The 26572-nt window shown below is 41.3% G+C and overlaps 3 protein-coding genes across 4 annotated transcripts in view; 2 read left to right on the top strand and 1 right to left on the bottom strand.

The window, feature by feature from the left end:
- The window catches only part of ppp3r1b (protein phosphatase 3 (formerly 2B), regulatory s1ubunit B, alpha isoform, b), a 69194-nt gene that overhangs the window by 24314 nt on the left and 18308 nt on the right, over positions 1-26572 (bottom strand). The window lies entirely within an intron of this gene.
- On the top strand, positions 1477-7339 carry LOC120563747 (E3 ubiquitin-protein ligase TRIM21-like). Its single transcript, XM_039808141.1, has 2 exons — positions 1477-1591; positions 5270-7339. Exon 2 carries the CDS (start codon positions 5272-5274, stop codon positions 6952-6954), a length of 1683 nt encoding a protein of 560 aa, XP_039664075.1. The 5' UTR covers positions 1477-1591; positions 5270-5271; the 3' UTR covers positions 6955-7339.
- Positions 10051-24451, top strand: LOC120563858 (E3 ubiquitin-protein ligase TRIM21-like). Of its 2 annotated transcripts, none has more exons than XM_039808296.1 (3): positions 10051-10157; positions 22001-23631; positions 23763-24451. In XM_039808296.1, the coding sequence occupies exons 2-3, from the start codon at positions 22003-22005 to the stop codon at positions 23769-23771; spliced, it is 1638 nt and encodes a 545-aa protein (XP_039664230.1). In that variant the 5' UTR covers positions 10051-10157; positions 22001-22002; the 3' UTR covers positions 23772-24451. The 2 variants fall into 2 exon arrangements, with proteins under 2 accessions (XP_039664230.1, XP_039664239.1); XM_039808305.1 differs by lacking the exon at positions 10051-10157 and adding an exon at positions 19493-19779.

Here is a 26572-nt window from a genome sequence, read left to right as displayed (position 1 = left end):
GGGCGTGGCTTAAACATAGGGGGTGGGCCAAACCATCACCAATGAATAAGGAAGTCTCTGCTGAGTTCAATGACAGCTCACACAAGACTCTACCTTAAACGGTTCAAATGTTATAAAGGGGGCGTGGCCTGACTAAGTGGGCGTGGTCATATTATAGGGGGCGGCTCAGTATCACATGTAGACCACACATTCTGAGTTTCATGTAAATCGGATGACATTTGTAAAAGTCAATTTTGGCCTGTAGGTGTCCTCAGGCCTGGACCCTTGTCAATCGTGAGAAATTTCGGGCAGATACGACAACGTACACTCAAGTTACAACAACTTCTTTGTTCATCTCTAAACACTCAAAATGGCCGTCATGCCACGCCCACACCGTCTGATGAAAAGTTTTTCTTTTAATAACTTTTCATCGTTAAGGTGTTGGGATGGTACAGACCAAGTTTGAAGTCCATCGGATGAAATCTCTAGGAGGAGTTCGTTAAAGTATAGCACCTTGACTTTTAGGCCTACTTCCTGTTGCCACTAGGGGGCGCTATGACTTTAAGTAAATATCGGCCTTTATTTGTCCTCAGGGTTGGACTCTTATGAATCCTGGAAAGTTTCGAGGTAATCGGACAACGTACACTCGAGTTACACCCACTTCCTGTTTCGGCGGCGAAACGCACAAAATGGCCGCCCCGCCACGGCCACGCCCTATGACGAAAAGTTTTTCTTTTAACAACTTTTCATCTCTAACGTGTTAAGATGGCACAGACCGAGTTTGAAGTTGATCGGATGAAATCTCTAGGAGGAGTTTGTTAAAGTACGACATGTGGAAATGGCCAAAATCGCACTAATTTCGTACTTTCAAGTCAAAATGGCGGACTTCCTGTTGGGTTTAGGGTATGGCTCTAATGACGTTTCTTGTACATCTTGACATGTTACATATGTGTACCGAGTTTCGTGAGTCTACGTTAAACGCACTGCAGGGGCTCAATTTTTTAAACTTTCTAGGGAGCGCTTGCGAGCCATTTTTGTGCGCCTATTCCGAAACCCTTAAAATACATACATTTTCACCAGACTTGATGCGACCGCCAAATTTGGTGAGATTTTGAATATGGTAAGCCCCTCAAAAAGGCTATTCATTTGCCGGGAAAATAATAATTCCTTCAGTTTCAATAGGACCTTCGCTGCAGTCGGCGCTCGGGCCCTAACAAGACTTGGACTTTATCATCATATCTTTGACATGTGAAATAAAGTCTTAGTTTAAAGTTTTAAGTCAAACTGACGCCCCATAAAGTGTCAACCTACACGATAACCTGTTAGATAAAGCTCCACCTTTGCTCTATATTAACCAGACAACACCCTGGTATTTCACAATAAGAGTGCACATGAGAGGGAGGAAACAAACCCTAACAGAGCTGCAGTAAGAGGAGGAGCAACACTGGAAAGAGGAGAGCTTCAACGTCCCACTCCAGAAATGAAAGTTAAGTTTGTCAGAGTGTCAGCCACGCTGCAGTCGAGGCAAGTCTCTGTTTCTCTCTGAAAGAAAACTCAAACTGACTTCATCAGGTCTTTCTCAACAACACAGCAGAGTCTCTGCCAAACACTGGTGAGTACAGCTGATCACATTTACTGTGTTTTAACAGATATTTGAATCCTTGTGTTAAAAATAATAATAATAATAATAATAATAATAATGTTGCCATAGCTATTGTTCTCTTTCTTAAAAGTATAAAAGTTGCAGTGTTTGGCTATATTATTATATATACCAATTTGGTCGCACAACCTGTATTGGTACCAGTGTTTCCCGCTGGTAACTCTGTTATTGCGGCCGCCACGGTGAAAAACACATTAGAAGTTATTAAATGTAACTAACTTCAGTTGGTTGAGTAATAGATTGTAAGACTGAGCCTGCTGGACCTGGGCGAAAGATGTGACCCATGGCCAGTTATATCATAGTTCATAAAAATGCAGCGTAGTGACGATACAGACATTTCATAGCCTACACAAGACGGGTGTAACGGCGCTGACCCACCAAAGTGCATTCGACCCGTGCTGGACCCATTCATAATGAGTAAGCTGTCACTCTGTGAGTAGCATACACTTCAGTCCATCGCACTCTGTCTCCCTATGTCTTTCTGTCTGTTTTTTGTTTTGTTTTTGATAGGAAAGCTGAAGACATGAAAGGGGAGAGAGAGAGGGGAATGACATGCAGGAAAGGGCCGCAGGTCGGAGTCGAACCTCTATATTTACCAACTGAGCTATCCGGGCGTCCTCTCTCTTTTAATCAGTCTGTTATTGTTGTTGAAAACAAGTGAAGGAGCTTTCTCAGAGATATATATATATTTTTGAATATATCCTAGGCTATTTATTTCAGATAACTTTCATTTACATGTGTTGCAGCTGTATATTTTTAAACTGGTAAAGGAAACTCTGTCTTTGCAATTTTTTTTAAATCACATTCTGTTTTAATAAAAGAGCTTGTGAAAAGTGGCTTTGACTTAAAACTGAACATTTAGCCTACTTTGAAAAAAAAAATACAGAGCTATATATCGTGTATAGCCATTCAGCGTTAAAGGCTACACAAGGAAATATTTAGGTGCACCCAAATTTTGTGCTGGTGCACCTAAATAAAAAAAGGTAGGGGCGCCAGTGCAACCAAGGCAAAAAGTTAGTCTGGAGCCCTGCCATATAATACATAAAAACTATATTTATTCAACAACCAACAAGGATAAAAAAAAAATACAAATACCTACAATGTTTTAACAAATGCACAGTCAGAAATGTAAACAAGTATTAATGTCAATGTACTGTAATATTGCCTCTGCCTCATACAGGCACTCCCTCCTCCTTTTGCTAACACTGAAATAACAATCATATCTAAGGTGATAAAACTACCACGGAAAGGGGAGCGTCTAACTAAGAATTTGTTTGGGAAAGATTGAGTGAAGAGCGAGCCAGAGAGAGAGGAGAGCTCACGACACTCAAAAACACACAAGCACGTTTGTTTTGATTGGTTAATGATTATACTGTGTATTCAAACTCAAAGTAAAGAAATGTGTCGTTAACTTTCGTTAACTAATACACCTCCCTGTAAGACCAGCACACCCAGAATGCACCTGACCACACCTCCCTGTAAGACCAGCACGCCCAGAATGCACCTGAACACACCTCCCTGTAAGACCAGCACGCCCAGAATGCACCTGAACACACCTCCCTGTAAGACCAGCACGCCCAGAATGCACCTGAACACACCTCCCTGTAAGACCAGCACGCCCAGAATGCACCTGAACACACCTCCCTGTAAGACCAGCACGCCCAGAATGCACCTGAACACACCTCCCTGTAAGACCAGCACGCCCAGAATGCACCTGAACACACCTCCCTGTAAGACCAGCACGCCCATGGGTGCACAGATGGGCGCAGGTGCATTTGCTATTTAAACGACACGGGCGCTGGATGGGAAACTGCGTCGTTCTTACACGTTCTTGCGTCAGGCTTTGCGCTGCGCTGCGCTGGGTGCGAGATAGGGCCCAAAATATATTTTCTTTTCATAGAAGCAGTCTCTGCTCTCTGCTGTCACATCTCTACCTCTCTCACCCAAGTGAGGGAGCGGTCCAGTGGCGCGTGGCGTGTGGTAAATGTCTGAGATAACATTAGCATTGATGTAAAAATACAAATAAATCATTGAATGCACAGGTAATTAAGTGATATCCCCCCCAAGTTGTGGTGTTGAAATTTGGTGTTGAAATAAAACCCAGTACATTTTGTCCGAGACTGAGACACTGCCTGAAAGAGACCCAGTACTTCAACACTGACGAAGGCTACTAACTCGGCTCCGTGGACCGGAAGAGCTTGCAGTGAGGGTTGAGAGCATGGATGCACCGAATCCAGCATTCGGCTTCGGCTGAATATTGGGCTTTTTGACAGCGTTGGGTTTCTGCCGAACCTTAGAATTTTTTCCCCGAACCCTACGCTTGCGCTAGGTGCGCTACGCTGGTCGCCGTAGTGACGGCGCCGTTCAAACGGGAAGGTGTTTACGTAGGTGGAGCGTTCAATGCAGTAGGCTGTGACAAAGTGGACATGGATCTGGTGAGCAGAAAAAGTTGTTGTTTGGCAGCACTTTCAGTCAAAAGAAGGCCATTCAAGTCCAGCTACATGTTCAATCTGTTCAATGCTGATTGGTCTGGTGGTGGCGAGGACCCTAAACTATACATAACATGGCCGCTGTTACAACATTTGGTATGAAACATCTGAAAGAATACGAGTTGTGCACGAAGGAATCTCCAGACAGCAGCCAGAATGCAGCAACTTCAGGTACGGCAAAGGAAGGACAGTCCCAGCCAAAAACTGGTGTTAACCCAACACATTCTCACACCCAACTCGTAAAATAAGGACGTTCGGTCAGGAGCCTTTCTCGTTCTTATTGACGTTAAAAGTCTCCTTTAGCGTCTCATGTAAATGTGCTTGGTCGCCACTATTGGCGTCCCTTTTGACGCGCTTGGTCGGGACGGTTGGGTTTAGGAAAGGGTCGTGGGTGGGCGTACGGTTCTGTGACACGCGGGAGGAAAGAAAAAACTACGCCGAAGGGTGCCTTTTTCGTCGCATCAGACGCTGAAGGACACTGCCCAAACGCACTTATTTTACGAGTTCGGAATGAGAACGGGTTGGTTAACCAGACGACCATTACCAGCTTTGCTAGCCCTACACCGACCAAACAGTGTTTACTGTGTTAATGGACTGAGAATGGGAGTAGGATTCGGTATTCGGTTTCGGAAGAATCTTAACCAGTGGATTCGGTATTCGGCCGAACCCCAAAAATCTGGATTTGGTGCATCCCTAGTTGAGAGGGTAAACAAAGTAGGGGGAAAGCTAGGAGGATAACGGTGGGCTAAGGCCAATTCCTTATCGCCTATCACTATACAGCAATGTTCCTGCCAAATACAGTCTGTAGTAAATAAAATGGATGAACTTTGGCTGCAGATCACCACTCAGAAATAGATTACGTAGACGCCACGAAAGCGAGACACGAGTGTAGATAACGTTACCCACGCAGCTGACGAATCCCTCATGGACCCTCTCCCTCCTCTCCCCCCCAACATGAAATTTAAAAAAAACAATTCATAAAATTTCCAGGTGGCACATGTCCAAGTAGTTGTAAAAAAATACTCAAAAATTGGTTAAAAAATGCAACAATTTGGGTGCAATTTGGATAACACTTCTTTTTATATAAATACCTAAAGCCAATTTCAATAAAGTGTTTATCTTTTCTTTCACACGTGTGTAGATATGGCTGCTGCAAACTATCTGCCATCTGAAGATCAGTTTCTGTGCTCCATCTGTCTGGATGTGTTCACTGATCCTGTCACCACATCATGTGGACACAACTTCTGCAAGAACTGCATCACTGAACACTGGGATACTAATGACCAGTACCTGTGTCCGATGTGCAAGGAGGGTTTTACCTTAAGACCGGATTTGAAAATAAATACTTTCATCTCTGAGATGGTCGCTCGGTTCAGACAGTCAACTCAACAGAAAGCCAGCAGCAGCAGCTCAGAGCAACAAGTGTCCAAACCAGGAGAAGTTCCCTGTGACGTCTGCACTGGAACCAAACTGAAGGCCCTGAAGTCCTGCCTGGTGTGTCTCGTCTCCTACTGTGAGACTCACCTGGAGCCTCATCTGACAACGTCAGGCCTGAAAAGACATCAGCTGATCGACCCTGTGGAGAACCTGGAAGGCAGGATGTGTACGAAGCACGATAAACCTCTGGAGCTGTTCTGTAAGACTGACCAGACATGTGTCTGCATGCTCTGCACTGTTTTAGATCACAAGACGCATGATGTTGTTCCTATGAAAGAAGGACATGAAGAAAAGAAGGCGGAGCTGGAGGCTGAAATTCAGCAGATGATCCAGAAAAGACGACTGAAGATTCAGGAGATCAAACACTCAGTTGACCTCAGTGAGGAAGATGCAGACAGAGAGATAGCAGAAGGTGTTCAGGTCTTCACTTCTCTGAAGGATTCTGTTGAGAGAGGCCTGAATGAGCTCATCAACACAATCAAAGAAAAGCAGAAAACAACAGAAAAACAGGCTGAAGCTTTGATCAAAGAGCTGCAACAGGAAATCTCTGAGCTGATGAAGAGAAGCACTGAGGTGGAGCAGCTCTCACGCTCTGAAGACCACCTCTATCTTCTCCAGAGTGTTCAGTCCCTCAACACCAACCACCCTCCACCCACCAAGGACTGGACAGAGGTCAGTGTCCGTCCATCATCGTATGAGGGGACTGTGGTGAAAGCTGTGGTTCAGCTGGAGGAGACACTCAGTAAAAAGATAAAGAAGCTGCTTGAAGCCAAGCTGAAGAGGGTCCAGCAGTATGCAGTGGATGTGACTCTTAATCCTGATACAGCACATCCTCAACTCATCCTGTCTCATGACAGGAAACAAGTGAATCTTGGTGATGTGATGAAGAATCTCCCAGACAACCCAGAGAGATTTTCAGCTTGTGCTTGTGTTTTAGGAAAGCAGAGTTTCTCTTCAGGCAGATTTTACTTTGAGGTTCAAGTTAAAGGAAAGACTGAATGGACTTTAGGAGTGGCCAGAGAGTCGATCAACAGGAAGGGAATCATCACACTGAGCCCTGAGAATGGTTACTGGACTATATTTTTGAGAAATGTAAATAAGTACACAGCTTGTACTGAATCTTCAGTCCTTCTCTCTCTGAAGTCTCCTCCTCAGAAGGTGGGGGTGTTTGTGGATTATGAGGAGGGTCTGGTCTCCTTTTATGACGTAGATGCTGCAGCTCTTATCTACTCCTTTACTGGCTGCTCCTTCACTGAGAAACTCTTCTTATACCTTATACCTTCTTATATACTCTGCCCCTCTGACCATCTCTCCTGTCAGAGTGAACTAATCACTGATCTTTCGTGTATTGATTTATTTCTATTCAAGGGATCAAATGCACATATTTAAATTTTTTACATTTTTTGTACAAAATGTCTTTGCAGTGGTGATTTACTATTCATTGTTGTAATTGTGTATTATATGTATCCAAACATTTATTTTAACTTTCAGAAGAAATTAGTTTTAAAAGACACCAAATATGCCAAGATGCAGTTTGAGTCAATTTGCAAATAAATGCTGCAAAATATCTAATTTCTATTTCATGTGCAGCCAAAGAAAACATATTGCTGAATATTTCATTATGTTATGAAGCTATATTAAAGATTAAGGCCCATTACATGCCTATAGTGTCTACAGAACACAGTATGTGTCATTATACCGGGTATAATAATAATATAATACTGGTAAGATGCTTTATGAGTCAAAGAAATCTGTAAAAATGTGATTGTAAAAATAAAAACTGTAAAATAAACCAGTTGTTGAACACAAGGCCTGAGTAAACAGTGACTTGAGCACCCAACACTGAACAGAAAAGCCTGGTTTACACATGCAAGTAGTATTTCATTACGAGTACATTGTGTTTCCTGTGGCTGCTTCACAATAAAAGCTCCCTGTGTGTTTCACCAGTTGGATGCTTTTAATGTGAAGCAGTAGTAGGAGGAAATGTTTGTTTCCACCAGCAGTGATTAAATACAGTACGGCTGTAAGAGAGTGAACAGTAAACAGCAAGGCCGATATCAATCAGATAGATGGCGCCCCTAGCAACTGTTTGTGGGCACACACCCAAAATAACAAGATTAAAGAAATGTATTATTATCAACATACAGTGGCACTCATAAGTTTATGAAGCCATGCTAAAGTTGACTAAAAAGAGGAATAAAAAAAAAATCATCTTTTGGAAATTGATCTTAATGCCTTCATTTAAAAAAAAAATAGGAAAAATCCAACCTTTAAGGACACCAATTTTCCTTGTGAATGAATAATGTATCGTACATAAATACCCATACCTAGAGATTGGCATGGGATACTTTCCATAAAATCATCTCTGAATGCAAATCAAACCAGCTATTAGGCTAACTGAAATAAAACCATGCCAATCTCTAGGTATGGTGAAGGGCATGTGATGATGTGGGGGGGACTTTTAATTCCAAAGGCCAAGGGAACTTTATCAGGATGCATAGTATCCTGGATCCATGAAATAACTGGCCTTTAAAAATAAACATCTGCCTGCCTCTATGGTAATTTAACATAGGGGTGTACTTACTTATGCCCCCTGTATTTTAAGGAAGAACATTAATTTATTTATTTACGATACATTATTCATTCACAAAGAAAATTGGTGTCCTTAAAGGTTGGATTTTTCCTCATTTTTTTAATTAAAGCATAAAGATCAATTTCCAAAAGATGATTTTTTATTTCTCTTTTTAGTCAACTTTAGCATGGGTTGTATTCACTTATGCTTAGCACTGTATGTTCAGTCTAAATAAAGATTTCTTGGTTGTCACACTCATATCCAAAACATCTGTAAAAAAAACTGGATGAGTTTTCTTATTTCAAGAATCATACCGAAGGCAAATATCCTTTTCTTTATATTTGGTTTCGTGGTTAGAAAGGAACAGGTAGCACTACAAAGACTAAAGTATACAACTAAGGGAGCAGGATGAGCTTATATATTTGGATTAAAATCTAAAAAACAGCTGTTTTATTTGGTGCTCAAATGTTGTGCATGGAAGTCATCATGCTTTTGTATAAGACATTTAAATAGTTAATAAATTATATTGTTAACATGGTGCTGGTGTTATTTAATGCAATTTTAAAAAGGTAAACACAGGGGCTGCACAATTTGCGATTATTTTGACTGATGTTGCAATTGCGATATGTTTCACAACATAGGACAACATAGGACGGAATGATACAGTTTCAATGAAACACAAATAAGAAGGTGCTATAGTCATGTAGAGGGATTTTTGCAAGAATCTGTACCAAACAAAGATGTTTTCTGTAGTCTGTAGGATAGGATTTGTAGCTCCACAATACTTCATTCAGAATGGTTAGACACATATTTTGCCTTTAACAAATTTTGCACCCCCCCCTGCAATTTGGATATTGCACTAGTCCATATTGCGATTTCAATAGAATTGCAGTTAATTGTGCAGCCCTAGCAAACCATAAAAAAACACTCAGTGCTGAATTCAGTCATTTTAATGGTTGCACCACAGAAACAACAAGCTTCCATGTACACCACTTCCTGGTGTTATGGCACAGAGCGACCACTGGATGGACCACAACACAAAGAGACGACCAGCAACAAGCTTCCATGTTGTGTACTTTAACTTGTACTTATAAGATTATATACTTAATAATAAACACAAAATCAATGGTTCCATCTCAAACACAATATGTCCTAAGACCACTTTTACTCATAGGCGCTGCTGGCAAATAAAATTCTGACGCTTTGTAGTTTTTTTCCCAACTTTTTTGACACTTTTGTCACTTTTTTCCAAGGTTTTGTCGTTTTGGTCACTTTATTGTCATTTTTGCTCTACTGCAGCCAGTCAGAGCCACAAAAACATAAAAATGACAAAGATTTCAGAGAAAGCGTTGTAAAAAGCCTCAAAAAAAATGTACAAAGAAAAACCGCCAAAAACAGTGTTAAAACTTTGGAGAAAGAATCCAGATGTTCGTTAATCTGCCAATATATAATAAACATCTGTTACACTCCTCAAAAAAATAAATAAAACAAGCTTCCATGTACACCACTTTCTGGTGTTATGGCACAGAGCGACCACTAGATGGACCACAATACAAAGAAACAACCAGCATGGAGTCACTGTGTTGTTCACCAAACACTGACACACCTTCCTGATGACTTTCTACAATTGTCCAGATAGTTGTTTGGGCTGCTAGTACTGTAGAGTATTCTTAACTCTTCCTCTTATCACAGGGCGTCTACACAGCTCAGTGCTTCCCCTCAAACAAAGTTAACTCACAAATAACTTGGGTACACTATTGCTTCACCTCACATTAGGCTAGGGAAAACTTGTATGCGTCTAAAATCATGTCCAAACATGAGGAAACAAAACCTAACAACAGAGCTGCAGTAAGAGGAGGAGCAACACTGGAGAAAGGAGAGCTTCAATGTCACACTCCAGAAATGAAAGTGAAGTTTGTCAGAGTGTCAGCCACGCTGCAGTCGAGACAAGTCTCTGTTTTCAGTCTCTGACTTCATCAGGTCTTTCTCAACAACACAGCAGAGTCTCTGCCAAACACTGGTGAGTACAGCTGGTCACATTTACACTTTCTACAACCAGGATTAACACTAAACTTCAGATCTACTCAGGCAGCAAGTTCCTCTCTTTTAATTTCTTGTGAAATTGGTAACAATATAACTATGGCTGTTTGTACACAGGCCCACTATACAGTAGCCCACTTTAACAGCTTTAAACAGTCTCTCTGTGTCAGTTCTCAGGACTTTAGGAACTTGAAAATGAATCTCTGTGGTTTTCTGTCTGTTTAATGATCGCCTATTGCTCCCTCTATTTCCTCTGGCTGTTTCACAATAAAAGCTTTCAACCAGAGAACCAGTGGGAGGTTTTTAATGTGAAGCAGCTGGAGGAAATGATTCAAGTCAGCAGAACTTTGTTAGCAGTTTTGTTTTTAATAAAAACTGGTCTACACAACAGGATGTGGACATATTCTGTGCGGTTTTGTCAGAGTAGCGAGCTTCAGCTTGTCAGCACGGCTTAAATGTTTGTGGTTGCTCACAGCTCATCAATACAAGTCAAAACACTTTACCTAATATGTGTTCTTTTTCAACAAATAATTAGGGCCCGCCCTATTGAAATTGCTCCATTTAGTATTCTCTCTAATGAATCGCACTTTTGAGGGGTGCTTGAAAACTCACCAAAATGTGCACATGAATCAGGATGAAAAATGTGACATTTTGTGGGTTTTGCGCTCAGGTATGAAAAATTTGCTCAAAAGCGCTCCAAACAGTTGTCAAAGTAAAAGCTGCCTCCTTTAACTTTCACATAGAGTAACTTCAATCGGTCGAGACATAAAAAGCCTCTTGGGGCATGTGCCCTTAACTCAACAGGAAGTCAGCAATTTTGAATTTATTGTGCAAATTTAGTACACTTTTCACTTTTTATCTTTTTCACTTTTCATCATACTTCAACAAACGCCTCCTAGAGATAACATTCAATTGATTTTAAAATTACTTTTGTGTAATCTTAAGACCTTATCGATGAAAACTTATTAAAAGCTTACATTTTTGTTGAAATTGTTGTAACTCGACTGTACATTGTCCAATCTGCCCAAAATGTCATGATAAGAGTCTAGGCCTGAGGACATCTACATGCCAATGTTGACTCATACTCGTAGTGCCACCTGCTGGCAAAAGGAAATCATCCATATATGACAAACATCATCTGAGTCATTAAATTTACAGTGTGTGCTCTACACTTGATATTGAGCAACAACGTGTGGGTCTTGTGGGTATAGCCATACTTCCACAACTTGTGAACCATTTGGCGTAGATTATTGTGAGAGATATCATAGACACTTATGGATAATGGAAATTATATGACCCGTGCATGGTGTCTGTCAGTCTCGCAAATGCACGGCCGCACATATCCGCGTCTCGATAACAACCCCAACGTACGGGGAGATATGAGGGCCTGTCTATCACTGCTTTCTGCTTTAATTAAAACTGTATTTTGAATTTAATGTTTTTCTTTTCTTTCACACTATGTGTAGATATGGCTGCTGCAAACTATCTGCCATCTGAAGATCAGTTTCTGTGCTCCATCTGTCTGGATGTGTTCACTGATCCTGTCACCATACCATGTGGTCACAACTTCTGCAAAAACTGCATCACTAAACACTGGGATACTAATGTCCAGCACCTGTGTCTGATGTGCAAGGAGGGTTTTACCACAAGACCTGATTTGAGGGTCAACACTTTGCTTTCTGAGATGGCTGCTCAGTTCAGACAGTCAGCTCAACAGAAAGCCAGCAGCAGCAGCTCAGAGCAACAAGTGTCCAAACCAGGAGAAGTTCCCTGTGACGTCTGCACTGGAACCAAACTAAAGGCCCTGAAGTCCTGCCTGGTGTGTCTTGTCTCCTACTGTGAGACTCACCTGGAGCCTCATCTGACGACATCAGGCCTGAAAAGACATCAGCTGATCGACCCTGTGGAGAATCTGGAAGGCAGGATGTGTATGAAGCACGATAAACCTCTGGAGCTGTTCTGTAAGACCGACCAGACATGTGTCTGCATGCTCTGCACTGTTTTAGAGCACAAGATGCATGATGTTGTTCCTCTGAAAGAAGAATATGAAGAAAAGAAGGCAGAGCTGGAGGCTGAAATTCAGAAGATTATCCAGAAGAGACTGAAGATTCAGGAAATCAAACGACCTCAGTGAGGAAGATGCAGACAAAGAGATAGCAGAAGGTGTTCAAGTCTTCACTTCTCTGAAGGAGTCTGTTGAGAGAGGTCTGAATGAGCTCATCAACACGATCAAAGAGAAGCAGAAAACAACAGAAAAACAGGCCGAAGCTTTCATCAAAGAGCTGGAACAGGAAATCTCTGAGCTGATGAAGAGAAGCACTGAGGTGGAGCAGCTCTCACGCTCTGAAGACCACCTCCATCTTGTCCAGAGTGTCCAGTCCCTAAACATCCAACAACCTCCACCCACCGAGGACTGGACAGAGGTCAGCATCCGTCCATCATATGAGGGGACTGTGGTGGAAGCTGTGGCTAAGCTGGAGGAGACGCTCAGTAAACAGATGAAGAAGCTGCTCGCTGAGTCTGAACTAAAGAGGGTCCAGCAGTATGCAGTGGATGTGACTCTTGATCCTGATACAGCATATCCTGAACTCATCCTGTCTGGTGATGGGAAACAAGTGAATCATGGTGATGTGAGGAAGAATCTCCCAGACAACCCAGAGAGATTTTCAGCTTGTACTTGTGTTTTAGGAAAGCAGAGTTTCTCTTCAGGCAGATTTTACTTTGAGGTTCAAGTTAAAGGAAAGACTGAATGGACTTTAGGAGTGGCCAGAGAGTCGATCAACAGGAAGGGAAACATCACACTGTGCCCTCAGAATGGTACCTGGACTATATTTTTGAGAAATGGAAATGAGTACAAAGCTCTTGCTGACCCTCCAGTCCATCTCTCTCTGAAGTCTCCTCCTCAGAAGGTTGGGGGTGTTTGTGGATTATGAGGAGGGTCTGGTCTCCTTTTATGACGTAGATGCTGCAGCTCTTATCTACTCCTTTACTGGCTGCTCCTTCACTGAGAAACTCTTTCCATGTTTTAGTCCGCGTTATGGTGGTAAAAACTCTGCCCCTCTGATCATCTCTGCTGTCAGAGTAAACTAATCACTCATCTTATTTCATTTAAGGGGATTCACTGCAGCTGAATAGGGAAAATAGTTGAACTAATAGAAACTAAGGGCGTTTTCACACATGAAAGTCCGAACCAAGGTCCGTACCAAGGTTCATGTTTTTGTTACATTGTATACATTTGATCCGGTAAGTTTTGGTTTCACACTGCAGTTTTGCAAGCGCACTACAGATCTATACGTGACAAAACTACGTCCTGCCGTCATCACATACGTGAGCTGCGTCTCCAGATACTTATAACTGATTGGTTTGTTGACGGGGCCTTCCCGTCCTCTCGTATCCTCTCTCTGGGTCCGAGTTTAGGCTATTCAACTGACCGCTGCTCTCCCGACTGCCGCGGCTCTTTTTGTTTTGTTGTGATGTAGAGAAGCAAGACAGGGGAACTTTCTTTCTGGAGCATTTATTCAGAGACAAACTGAAACCTACACTGTACATTTACTACCACTTAACAAATAAACTGCTGATGTATTCTCTGCTTGCTCGCTGCATAGCTTTACAGCATTTCTTTTTTTTCTTTTTTTTTTTTTTTTTTTTTTTTTTCTCTCTTTTCTCTCTCTCTCTCTCTCTCTCTCACTCACTCACTAAGCACCGAGCTATTCTTTAAAGGAGCTTCCCGGTCTTGTAACACAGGGAGAGCCTGCCAGAGCTTCCTGTATTTGGTCCGAAAGTCCAACCATCCAAAAATGCTTTCACACTATCAACGAACCGGACCATGGTTCAGTTTGGTCCGGACCGAGACCACCTCTTTTTGTCGGACAAAATTTGGTCTTTTGATCCGGAACGTGGTCCGGGGGAGGTTTCACACCTTTAATTTTGGTTCGGATCAAACTAAAAAGTCCGAAAGTCCGGACCAAACGAGGTATGTGTGAAAACGCCCTAAAAGATATCTCCCCAGTTGATTACTTACATTAGTGTTAATTTTGTCACCTATTTTTTATTTAGTCTTAGTCTTGTGCTAAATATCCTTGTTCGTTTTAGTCATATTTAGTCATTCACATCTTTTTTTGTTAGTCAAGTTTTAGTTGACTAAAAGTCTCGTCATTTTAGTCTAGTTTTAGTCAAAATCTGAATATATCTTAGTCAAGTTTTAGTCAACAACTGTTAGTCTTATTTAAATAAATTATTTCTGAGATTATTTGTACGTAAAATGCGACCAAATATCGAGCCTCTTCCTTATTTTAGTAGTAAATTCCTGTTTAACGACAAAAACAACCACTGGATGGGAAAAGGGTATTTTACAATAACTTTGAATGCAGCACGAGGTTGGCGAGGTGAATTTCAAGTGAACGCAACATCTGTGTTGTTTTTCAGACAACAGCATCTGCAGACTGTTGTTAGAATCCTCTCCAGTGAAATACAGACACACTTTTACACCATTTAGCTGTCATCATTTTAACCGTGTTTACTCCAACTGCTAGCTAACGGTAGGCTAACGTTACCTGCTGCCGAGTGTAGTGTTAACTAGCTAACGGTAGGCTAACGTTACCTGCTGCCGAGTGTAGTGTTAACTAGCGTGACATGCGGCGAAGTTTAGGTTGCCTCTAACGTCCGTTTCGGAGTATCAGAGAGAAGTGCAGGCATTTAATAGCAAGATAGCCTTGCCAAAATCCTTCACATTGAACTAACATTTTAGGCAAACAACACAATTCACTGATCTTACGTTAGCTGACAAGCCGATTAGCTGACAAGCTTGCTTTCCATTATAACGTTAAACATGGTAACAACAACGTTAGCGAAAAACAATTATATTGTTGGCAGTTAACAGCACTTACCTAAAAACTAGTGTCAGTGATTGTGATTGGCCAAATGACTCGTGTGACGTATCACCAAAGATGTTTTATAATAAAGAAGACCACAGTAGGTTTTTGAAACTCACACTTATGGAAAAATTGTACCCCCAAAAAATAAAAACTCTTCGGATCCACACAATTCACGTGGATGACATTTTCCCATTCAAAATGGCGATTTTCGCCAAACAGCGACTAGTTTGCAGGTATGGTTATTTCACGTATTGAAGAATTATTACTTAAGGGAACAAATGTATATATTTCAAGTTTGCATCTTATTTTTTGATTTACACTTCATTGTTAAGACTTTTGTATCACATAGTAAACACATTAAGTTGATGCATCATCACGCAAGCTATGTGGAGAATATTTATTTAAACCTCTTTTAAACCCACAACCGTATATTTTTACATCAATAAGAAATCAGTTTCTAAAGACACCAAATATGTGAAGTTTGAGTCAATTTGCAAAAATGATGCAGAATAACTTGATTTTTTTGTTTGTCTTTAATGTCGAGCCACAGAAAACATTGCTGAATATATAAGATATATGATTTTTAAAGCTTAATTTAAAAGTAAGGCCTATAACATGCCTTTAGTGTCTACAGAACACAATGTGTGCCGTTATAACTGGTATGAAACGCTATCCAATGCTATGCTAACTTTCAACTATTTCCTATTTTGTGTGAAAAGTGTTTAGGTTAATTACTGGTCATTTGGTTAATGTTTTTATTAGTTGTGTGCATACTGGTAAGATGATTTATGAATAAAAAAAATCTGTAAATATGTGATTGTAAAATAAAAACCTTAAACAAGATTAAAGAAATGTATTATTATCAACATAGCAGTCTTTTAATCCTGAACTAGAGACAGACAGAAAGAGTAAAACATCCTGAGTGTCTGTGAGAAACTCCAGAGATCATATGTTCAGTCTAAATAAAGAGTTCTTGGTTGTCACTCTCATATCCAAAACATCTTCAAGAAAAACTGGACGAGTTTTCTTATTTCAAGAATCATACCGAAGGCAAATATCCTTTTCTCTTATATTTGGTTTTTAGTAGGGATGCACCGAACCCAGCGTTCTCTATTTTTTTCGACCGAACCGAACGGTACCAAAGAGAAGTAACGAGAGGCGAAACTCGAGAAAAAGAGACGAACGTTGTGTTGAGTTTCTGCTCTTGCCAAAGAGTATAGAAGTAACAAGAGGTGAAACTCAATAGAACGTTCCATTGCAAACAAAACTGACACGCACCCATGACAGAGCTGCAGCTCCGCTATCTTGGACTGAACCATCTTGTTACTTCAATACTCTTTGTAGAGTTACGTGATCGACGTAATGACGTAGCTAGACGGAATGCAGCAGCAACCTAACAACGGCAGTAAGCTGTGAGAAAGTGAAAATGGAAGCTGTTAGCAGAAAAAGTGTTGTTTGGCAGTACTTTCAGTCAAAAGAAGGCGATTCAAGTCGCGCTACATGTTCAATTTGCAATGCCGATTTGTCTCGTGGTGACGAGGACCCTAAACTATACACAACACCGCGGCTGTTAAGACATTTGCGTATGAAACATCCAAAAGAATACAAGTTGTGCATGAAGGAATCTCCAGACAGCAGCCAAAATGAAGCAACTTCAGGTACAGCAAAGGAAGGACAGTCACAGCTAAAAACTGGTGTTAACCAGACCGAGCCTCTCCCAGGCTGTCAGCTGTTCTCTCGGTAAATGAGTCTTCCTACAGCGGGAGCGGAGCGACCGTACGGCCAGCTGACCGCGGCCGTGATTAGGCTGCTGCTGAGGATGCTTAACGTCACCCTGCTGTACATGACAATAGACCAGGGGATCACACAGCCAGGCCACAGTGGGTGAGTCAGCTGATAGAGGTCCATATTAGAACTTTACTCTTATCTCTGTCTCGTAGAAGAACATTACATTAATAAACGAGTTTTACAGAAATGTGAATAAATTGATCACCGAATCTAAAGTTATACAGCGCACTGGACATCGGTTTATTTTTAGTCCAGAAAACGTGTTCGCCCTCCGTGGCGTATTTAGATATATTAAGATATGACTACAGTATTTTGACCATACGTGCAAATGTGAAAACTGTGTGAGGATACATGCGCGTGTGTTTTTATGTGTGTGCTTGGCTGTGTGGTGGCCTGCTGCATTACTCTTCTGAGCCAGTGTATGAGAGCTGCAGTAATGATTGTTTGAACCAGGCTTGTTGGCTGGTATTTGAAATATGTTTGGTGGGCTAATCAGAGTTCTATGGTGCTGTTGTATCGGCAACTTTAAGTCAATCTCTCTCGTTCGCTCGTTTAGTAAACCGCGGCGGAGGTGGGTGGGCATCTGCGCGAGTGTGTGTACGTTAGCCTATTTGTGTCAAGGGAAACTCAAAATTTCAGAGCACCCTCACTGAAATGTCCAGCAACCCCAAAGCACCAGCAAAAGAAAATATCTGGCGCCGCCACTGATGTGAATAGAGCGTGGGGGTAGCCTACTTTATGGGATTATAAATCTAAAAGGCTAATAATTTGGATATTGGTTGGATCTTGAGATAGGGTAAACATAGGCTTTGTCAAAAATAGTTTTTCCCACTTGTGTGCCAGGCATAATGTTGCCTATTCTTTTTTATTTTTTAAACTTAAAATACAAAGAAAAATGCACTGCTGTTGACTTTGTTTACTTCATTAATGTGTTTAATGTGTTAAGAATGGGAGTAGGGTTCGGTTCGGTTCGGGGTTCGGCAGAATCTTAACCAGTAGGTTCGGTATTCGGCAGAACACCAAAAATCTGGGTTCGGTGCATCCCTAGTTTTTAGTGGTTAAAGGCACAGGCTAAGACTAAAGTATACAACCATAGGCACCGATTTATGTTTTCCTCCGTGGGTGCTCACGGGCACACACCCTTTAAAAAGTAGATTTTAAAATGTTTGCGTTTCAGAACCTTAGGAAATGGACAGCACAAACACGACACGAACAAACACGCCTATTAACTTGATAATAAAGCCGTAAATTAGGCTATCTTTCAACTCAGGACAGCTCCACTTTTCACAGATACAGATAGGACTGGAGATGAGAAGTTTAACTGACACGTAACCACGATCAGCTTCGTGGGAAATTAAGAATCACTAAAGGAGGCGTTTTCATCCGAGAGACGCTGTGATTGGTGGATAGGATATGGAGCAGGGGCCTGACAGCGACATAACCAATCACACTGTGACAGATGCTCCACTTAGCACCAACTGCAAATGTTTAATTTTAAATGAATGTAGCCGGCTGGCAGTCTGCCACACTTGGGTGCTCAGTATTTTCGGGGCCCATGTATACAACTAAGGGAGCAGGATGAGCTTATATTTGGATTAAAACCTTAAAAAAAAAACAGCTGATTTATTTGGTGCTCAAAGTTGTGCATGGAAGTCATCATGCTTTTTATATATAAGCCCTTACAAGACACATTTAAATAGTTAATAAATTATATTGTAAAAATGGTGCTGGTGTTATTTAATGCAATTTTAAAAAGGTTAACACCTTAAAAATCTCAGTTCCGAGTTCAATCATTTTGATGGTTGCACTACCACACAAAGAGGGAGGCAATGGACTTTTCAGCATGAGCCTGTCTCTCTCAGCCCCTACCATTATTCATTTACTCATTTATTTATATATTATTATTATTATTATTATTATTATACTTTATCTGCTGTACACCTGACTGTCTTATAGGCTTTATTAGCCCTCCTACACAATCTGGACTGTGGTCATGACATCTGCATCTTATAACTTATTCCCTGTTATATATTGTTCTTAATGTATATTATTTATTTTCATGTTTGTCAAGCAATTCTAATTATATTATGTTTACATTCTTGTCTTTTCATAGTCATAGTTAATATTTAATAATAAGATATTGCACTGTTCAATCCCTGCACTGGTCTCTTTTGCACTACCACCATTGCACACAGTCTACCATATAGCACCTTTAACTCTTTAAATTTCTGTGAGTGATTTTTATGTATGTGAGATATGTGTGTGTATATGTGTTTGTTGTGTTATGGTTGTCTAAGCTACTGGATGCCTAAAATGTCCCTTGGGATAAATAAAGTATCTATCTATCTGTCTATCTATCTATCTATCCATCCATCCATCCATCCATCCATCAAAAAACAAGCTTCCATGTACACCACTTCCTGGTGTTATTGCACAGAGCGACCACTGGATGGACCACAACACAAAGAAACAACCAACATGGAGTCACTGTGCTGTTCACCAAACACTGACACACCTTCCTGATGACTTTTTCCAATTGTCCAGATAGTTGTTTGGGCTGCTAGTACTGTAGAGTATTCTTAACTCTTCCTCTTATCACAGGGCGTCTACACAGCTCAGTGCTTCCCCTCAAACAAAGTTAACACACAAATAAGTTGAGTACACTATTGCTTCACATCACGTTAGGCTTGGGAAAACTTGTGTGTGTCTAAAATCGTGTCCAAACATGAGGAAACAAAACCTAACAGAGCTGCAGTAAGAGGAGGAGCAACACTGGAAAGAGGAGAGCTTCAACGTCACACTCCAGAAATGAAAGTTAAGTTTGTCAGAGTGTCAGCCACGCTGCAGTCGAGACAAGTCTCTGTTTCTCTCTGAAAGAAAACTCAAACTGACTTCATCAGGTCTTTCTCAACAACACAGCAGAGTCTCTGCCAAACACTGGTGAGTACAGCTGATCACATTTACACTTTCTACAACCAGGATTAACACTAAACTTCAGCTCTACTCAGGCAGCAAGTTCCTCTCTTTTAATTTCTTGTGAAATTGGTAACAATATAACTATGGCTGTTTGTCCACAGGCCCACTATACAGTAGCCCACTTTAACAGCTTTAAACAGTCTCTCTATGTCAGTTCTCAGGACTTTAGGAACTTGGAAATGAATGTCTGTGGTTTGGAGTTATGCTTCAATCCTATTTCCTACTATTGTTATTGTTTACTGATAACTTACCTACATACTGCTTCCTCTATTTCCATTGGCTGTTTCATACTAATGTATGAATGATGTGAAGCAGCTAGAGGAAATGCAATGTTTGTCATAAAGTAAGCAGAGTAGGGACTTGGGATGGTGTAAACATTTTCAAGGACAAACGCGGATTACAACACACAATTCGGAAAGCTGCCCTCCCTCCAGGACTTGTACACTGGTAGGACCAGGAAGCGGGCAGAGAGCATCACCAAAGACCCCACACATCCTGCACACACTCTTTTTAACCTCCTCCCCTCTGGCAGGCGCTACACATCCCAGCACACAAAAAACAACCAGACATTAAATCAGCTTCTTTCTCACTGCCATCACTCTACTTTGGCCACTCACCCACTTCTCTAAACATTACATACTTATCATTCCAATATGCATCTTTGCACACTACTTTTTCACTATTACTTTTTGCACTTTACATCCCACTCCATGTGTACTTGTCTTGATATGTTAATATGTGCCTATATGTCTCTAATGCACAGTATGTGTCTATAATTGGTCTATGTTTACATGTCCATTTGTTGAATGTATAGAGAGTTAACACCTACCAAAGTCTAATTCCTTGTGTATGTACAGTAAGTATACTTGGCCAATAAATCTGATATCAAGCCTAACACCAGACCAGAGCGGGATACTGAATTTTATCACTAGTTGTCTCATCTGCCCCCGAGTGAGACTAATGAGGGAGCCCATAATGAGAGTGTAGCTACTCCAGACCACCTGGTGTCGGTAATGCGCCTCTAAGATATGACTTTTTTTTTGTTGAAAAGGTTTTCAACAACTCACTTTAGCTGTTGGTGTTTCCGCTCGCCATCCACCTCACCAGTCAAAAAGAGTTGATCTCTAAATGCAACGTAACAGGGAGGAGAGTAAAGATGGAAAGATCCTAAAGATTAGTTCCATGTAAATGCCCAGATAATTTGTTGTTTTGTCGTTAGTGAAAAACAACATTGACCTTGTAGTTGAAAAAAGAGCCTCATATAAGAATGACACTTCCTCCTATGGAGTCCGTTCATTCGCATTCAGAGATCCAACACTTTCTGACTGGCGAGATGGGGGAGAGCGTAATCAACAACTGCTAAAGTGAGTTGTTCAAAACCTTTTTTAGTAAATTCTGTGTACAAAGACAATGTTCTCAATGCTGAGTTCATGTGTAGAGCCCCTGGTGATACTTGAAGCAAAGTATCATGTTGTGCCGAGCCTCCTTAGTGTTTAAAAATAAGAGATTTTGATGCGATCATGGTAGTGCCCCTAGCACTCTCATTCAAAAGGCCATTTGACCGAAAAACGAGAATACGTTAAATCTTAAAAGTGGCGCTTCCGTCCTAATTATGCTTTTAAACTAAAGTTTGACTCGGGTACATTCACAAAATGACCCTGGGTTGCATTTTGGCGAGAGTTACGCTTTAAGTGGCGGCTAGTTTTACACAGAAATAAGAGTGGCGGTGAGCTTGAGTCTATTTCTGTGAGAGAAACATTGCAAGCTGCTGCAGTTTGCAGCTCTTCTGCATCACAGATTGTAAAGTACACCTGACTACAAGAGATATTGAGCTAATTTCTTTCTTGAGTTCAAATATTTTAACTCACGCAAATTCCTAGTGCGAATTACGTTAATCTCTGCATCGACTTTGTATGTAAGCACGCCACTGAATTTGTGTGAAGCTTGTTCGGGGTCTATGCACCATCATAGTGACTAAAATGATGTTGGCTGCTGAAAGCGTGGCGCAAATATCCCATCCCTATCAAAACATGCATGCATGCAATTAAAAATTACATACTGTACTACTTACTGTTTTTCAAGTATAACATATATACTTGAACAAAAATGAACAACACTTCTTTTTTAAATAATAAAAACTGTATTTTGAATGAAATGTTTTTCTTTTCTTCCACACTGTGTTTAGATATGGCTGCTGCAAGGTGTATGACATCTGAAGATCAGTTTCTGTGCTCCATCTGTCTGGATGTGTTCACTGATCCTGTCACCACATCATGTGGACACAACTTCTGCAAAAACTGCATCACTGAACACTGGGATACTAAACGCCAGTACCTGTGTCCGATGTGCAAGGAGGGTTTTACCACAAGACCTAATTTGAGAGTCAACACTTTCATCTCTGAGATGGTCGCTCAGTTTAGACAGTCAGCTGAACAGAATACCAGCAGCAGTAATTTAGAGCAACTAATGGCCAAACCAGGAGAAGTTCCCTGTGATGTCTGCACTGGAACCAAACTGAAGGCCCTGAAGTCCTGCCTGGTGTGTCTGGCCTCCTACTGTGAGACTCACCTGGAGCCTCATCTGACCATGTCAGGTCTGAAAAGACATCAGCTGATCGACTCTGTAGAGAACCTGGAAGGTAGGATGTGTACGAAGCACGATAAACCTCTGGAGCTGTTCTGTAAGACCGACCAGACATGTGTCTGCATGCTCTGCACTGTTTTAGACCACAAGACGCATGATGTTGTTCCTCTGAAAGAAGAATATGAAGAAAAGAAGGCAGAGCTGGAAGCTAAAATTCAGCAGATGATCCAGAAGAGACAACTGTGGATTCAGGAGATCAAACACTCAGTCGACCTCAGTGAGGAAGATGCAGACAGAGAGATAGCAGAAGGTGTTCAGGTATTCACTTTTCTAATGGAGTCTGTTGAGAGAGGCCTGAATGAGCTCATCGACACGATCAAAGAGAAGCAGAAAACAACAGAAAAACAGGCTAAAGCTTTCATCAAAGAGCTGGAACAGGAAATCTCTGAGCTGATGAAGAGTAGCATTGAGGTGGAGCAGCTCTCACGCTCTGAAGACCACTTTCATCTTCTCCAGAGTGTCCACTCCCTAAACACCAACCAACCTCCACCCACCGAGGACTGGACAGAGGTCAGTGTCCATCCAACGTCATATGAGGGGACTGTGGTGAGAGCTGTGGCTCAGCTGGAGGAGACACTCAGTAAAAAGATGAAGAAGCTGGTTAAAGCTGAGCTGAAGAGGGTCCAGCAGTATGCAGTGGATGTGACTCTTGATCCTGATACAGCACATCCTGATCTCAACCTGTCTGATGATGGGAAACAAGTGAATCATGGTGATGTGAAGAAGAATCTCCCAGACAACCCAGAGAGATTTTCTTATTGTGCTTGTGTTTTAGGAGAGCAGAGTTTCTCTTCAGGCAGATTTTACTTTGAGGTTCAAGTTAAAGGAAAGACTGAATGGGATTTAGGAGTGGCCAGAGAGTCGATCAACAGGAAGGGAAACATCACACTGAACCCTGAGGATGGTTTCTGGATAATATGGATGACAAATGAAAATGAGTACGAAGCTCTTGATGCCCCTCCAGTCCTTCTCTCTCTGAAGTCCCGGCCTCAGAAGGTGGGGGTGTTTGTGGATTATGAGGAGGGTCTGGTCTCCTTTTATGACGTAGATGCTGCAGCTTTTATCTACTCCTTTACTGGCTGCTCCTTTACAGAGAAACTCTTCCCATACTTCAGTCCCGACTGTAATGATGGTGGTAAAAACTCTGCACCTCTGATCATCTCTCCTGTCAGAGTAAGATTTTTTTATTATACTTATGTATCCCATTACGTAGGCATTTATCTCTTCAACACTGCATTATGTCTCACGCCATTCAAACCTCTGGTAAACCAACAGACATTTATTTTACCATTTTACCTTTACAGGGTCGTTAGGGGGCTGAAGCTGATCCCAGCTGACACTGGCTGAGAAGCGAGGTACACCTTGGACACCAGTGACTTATAGGGGTAGCACAGGAAAAAGCCAGAGGCCCCGGAGAAAAACCACTGACATTGGGAGAACACGCAAACTCCACACAGAAGGGCACAAGTTGGCCAGCGGCTTCGAACCCAGAACCCCCCTTGATATGAGGCGATAGACCTAACTGCCGCCGCAACACCAAATATCCTGCTATAACTGCTTCAAATTTAGGGTTGGGTACCGAAATCCGGCGCTAATACGGCACCGGTGCCTAAAAGACCGGTATCTAGCAGACCGAATTGCAACGCGGATTTTGGTGCCTCATTTCGGTGCCAATTAAATCTGCTCTACGATGCTCCGAAACAGACGTTAGAGGCAACAAGAGCATCGCTGCACGTGACGCTAGTTAACACTTCAGGTAACGTTAGCCTACCATTAGCTAGCAGCTGGATTAAACACGGTTAAAATGCTGACAGCTAAACGGTGTAAAGGGTGATTGTATTTCACTGTGTAGGATTCCAACAGCGGGAGGTTAAGCAGTGTGCAGCTGCCGTAGTGCCATTGTCTGAACAACAACACAGACGTGGTGCGTTCACTTGAAACTAGTAAGCCTTGCGGTGCATTCAAAGTTATTGTAAAATACCCTATTACCCTATTTTTAAAGTAAAGTATCGGTTCAGGCACCGGCACACTTTTAAAAAGTATCGTTTTAGCACCGGTACCGGAAAAAAACCCAAACGATACCCAACCCTATTCAAATGATCATTTTTTGCCTATTTTTTTACATTACATGTCATTTAGCCGACGGTTTTATCCAAAGCGACTGACAATTTCTATATATGTCCAAGGTCGTATTCCTCTGGAGCAACTAGGGGTTAGGGGTCTTGCTCAGGGACACATTGGTTGATGTATCGCAGTGGGAATCAAACCCAGATCTCCCACACCAAAGGCATGTGTCATATCCCCTGCGGTGCTTTGTCTACAGAACAAAGTATGTGTTGTTGTTATACTTGGTATGTAAGGGCTAATGGACAAGTTAATAAATAGAGAAAAGATGCCAACAGATCTATCTTGTCTGAAAGGTGGTTTAGATAATTACTGGTCACTACGGAAAGTTTGTATACGTCTTGTACAAATGTACATATTTATAATTTGCATCTTTTTTTTCTATCTTTTTACCGTGGTGATTGATTTACACTTTAAATGTTTTTTTGTATTTTTTATATGTGACATTTATTTTCACTTGCAGAAAACATGAAAGATAACAAATATGTCGAGATGCAGTTTTCAGAAATATGTAGTTTTCATGTATTTCATTGTGTCTTAAAGCTTCAACTAAGAGGAATGCCTATTACATGCCTACAGTGTCTACAGAACACAGTACGTTTCGTTATCCGGGGTATAACAAGTTAATGGATGCTAACAGAATTTTCTATCTTGTCTGAATGTGTTTTGGTTAATTACTGGTCACTTTGGCCAATCATGTGTTGTATGAATACTGGTAAGATGGCGTACGATTCAAAGAAATCTGTAAATATGTGATTGTAAAATAAAAACTGTAAAATAAAGCAGTTGTTGAAGACAAGGCCTGAGTAAACAGTGACTTGAGCAGCAAACACTGAACAGAAAAGCTGGTTTACACATAAGTTGTATTTCATTATTGCTACAGTTTAATGTTTAATGTTGTAACCGTTGACTGTTTGACCCATTGGTTTGTGGAGATCTGCTATGAGTATTTGAGTTTGCCGTTTATTTACCTCTATTCACACACAATGAGGCATATTTTCAGTTGTGATTGAACTGTATTTTTTGAGGAACTATAGGGCACTTAACACCTACAACAGAACGGACTGACCACCTAGAACGGACCCACCAAGGTGAGGTTATTAGAGGAGCTGTTCGTTTAATAGTCGACTCGGAAGAAAGTGAACATTTTGACAATAAACTACATCAGTAACACTATACTAACAGTATGTGGAGTTAAACTGGACAGGCCCAATAACCTCTAAATAGTTCTACTTGTTGTTAAATTGCAATGTGAGCGGCAGGATAATTTAAAAAGGCAACCGCGGCTACATTTTTTGTACAGCCTTATTTCTGATACTGTGGTGGCAGAAATTTTGCCATGGTGGGCCACCACTACAAAATCAACATAGAGGAAACACTGTATCTTTGTCCCATATAGTTATATTCATATAAGACAGGCTGCGAACTGTCAATCACATCATAGCCACGCCCTAAAACATACCCTGCGATTTTAAAATCAACGAGACCATAATTAAAGAAATTAACATCATTCTGTGTTGCAGAAGACTTACAACTAGCGATTGAGACCATAAACTCATTATGAAGATGTTTACTAAGGTAATAAATCAAGTGACAAGTGGGTCACTTTCTCACTGACCTCTACAGAAACCGACCTTCTTTTGCAACCGCACGTGTCGCGGATTTAGATAGAAAGCAGGTTTAAGGCATTTCCGCATTTGCAGCACTTCGCCGAACCGGACGCTTTGTCCATTAACATTAACAGTCTATGGCTTAGATCCTTAGATTTCAGTCCTCGATTGATTTGGCGACACCCCTGGTTACTGGTGGAAATAGCAAAGTGTGGTTTAATACAACAGCAAATACTCGTGTTGAGCAACTGCTTAGTCAGAACTACAACAGAAGAGCAGCTGCAGCAAAAATAGACCAGGAGCACAGAAATAGCAGAGCTCATGCATCCAGTGAACATATGCACAGGCAAGAATGGCAGCAGATTGTTTTTTAGTAGCCT

The sequence above is a fragment of the Perca fluviatilis genome, chromosome 1 (genome assembly GCF_010015445.1).
Source record: "Perca fluviatilis chromosome 1, GENO_Pfluv_1.0, whole genome shotgun sequence".
NCBI classification, from domain to species: Eukaryota; Metazoa; Chordata; class Actinopteri; order Perciformes; family Percidae; genus Perca; species Perca fluviatilis.
This window is presented reverse-complemented; position numbering and strand designations above follow the sequence as displayed.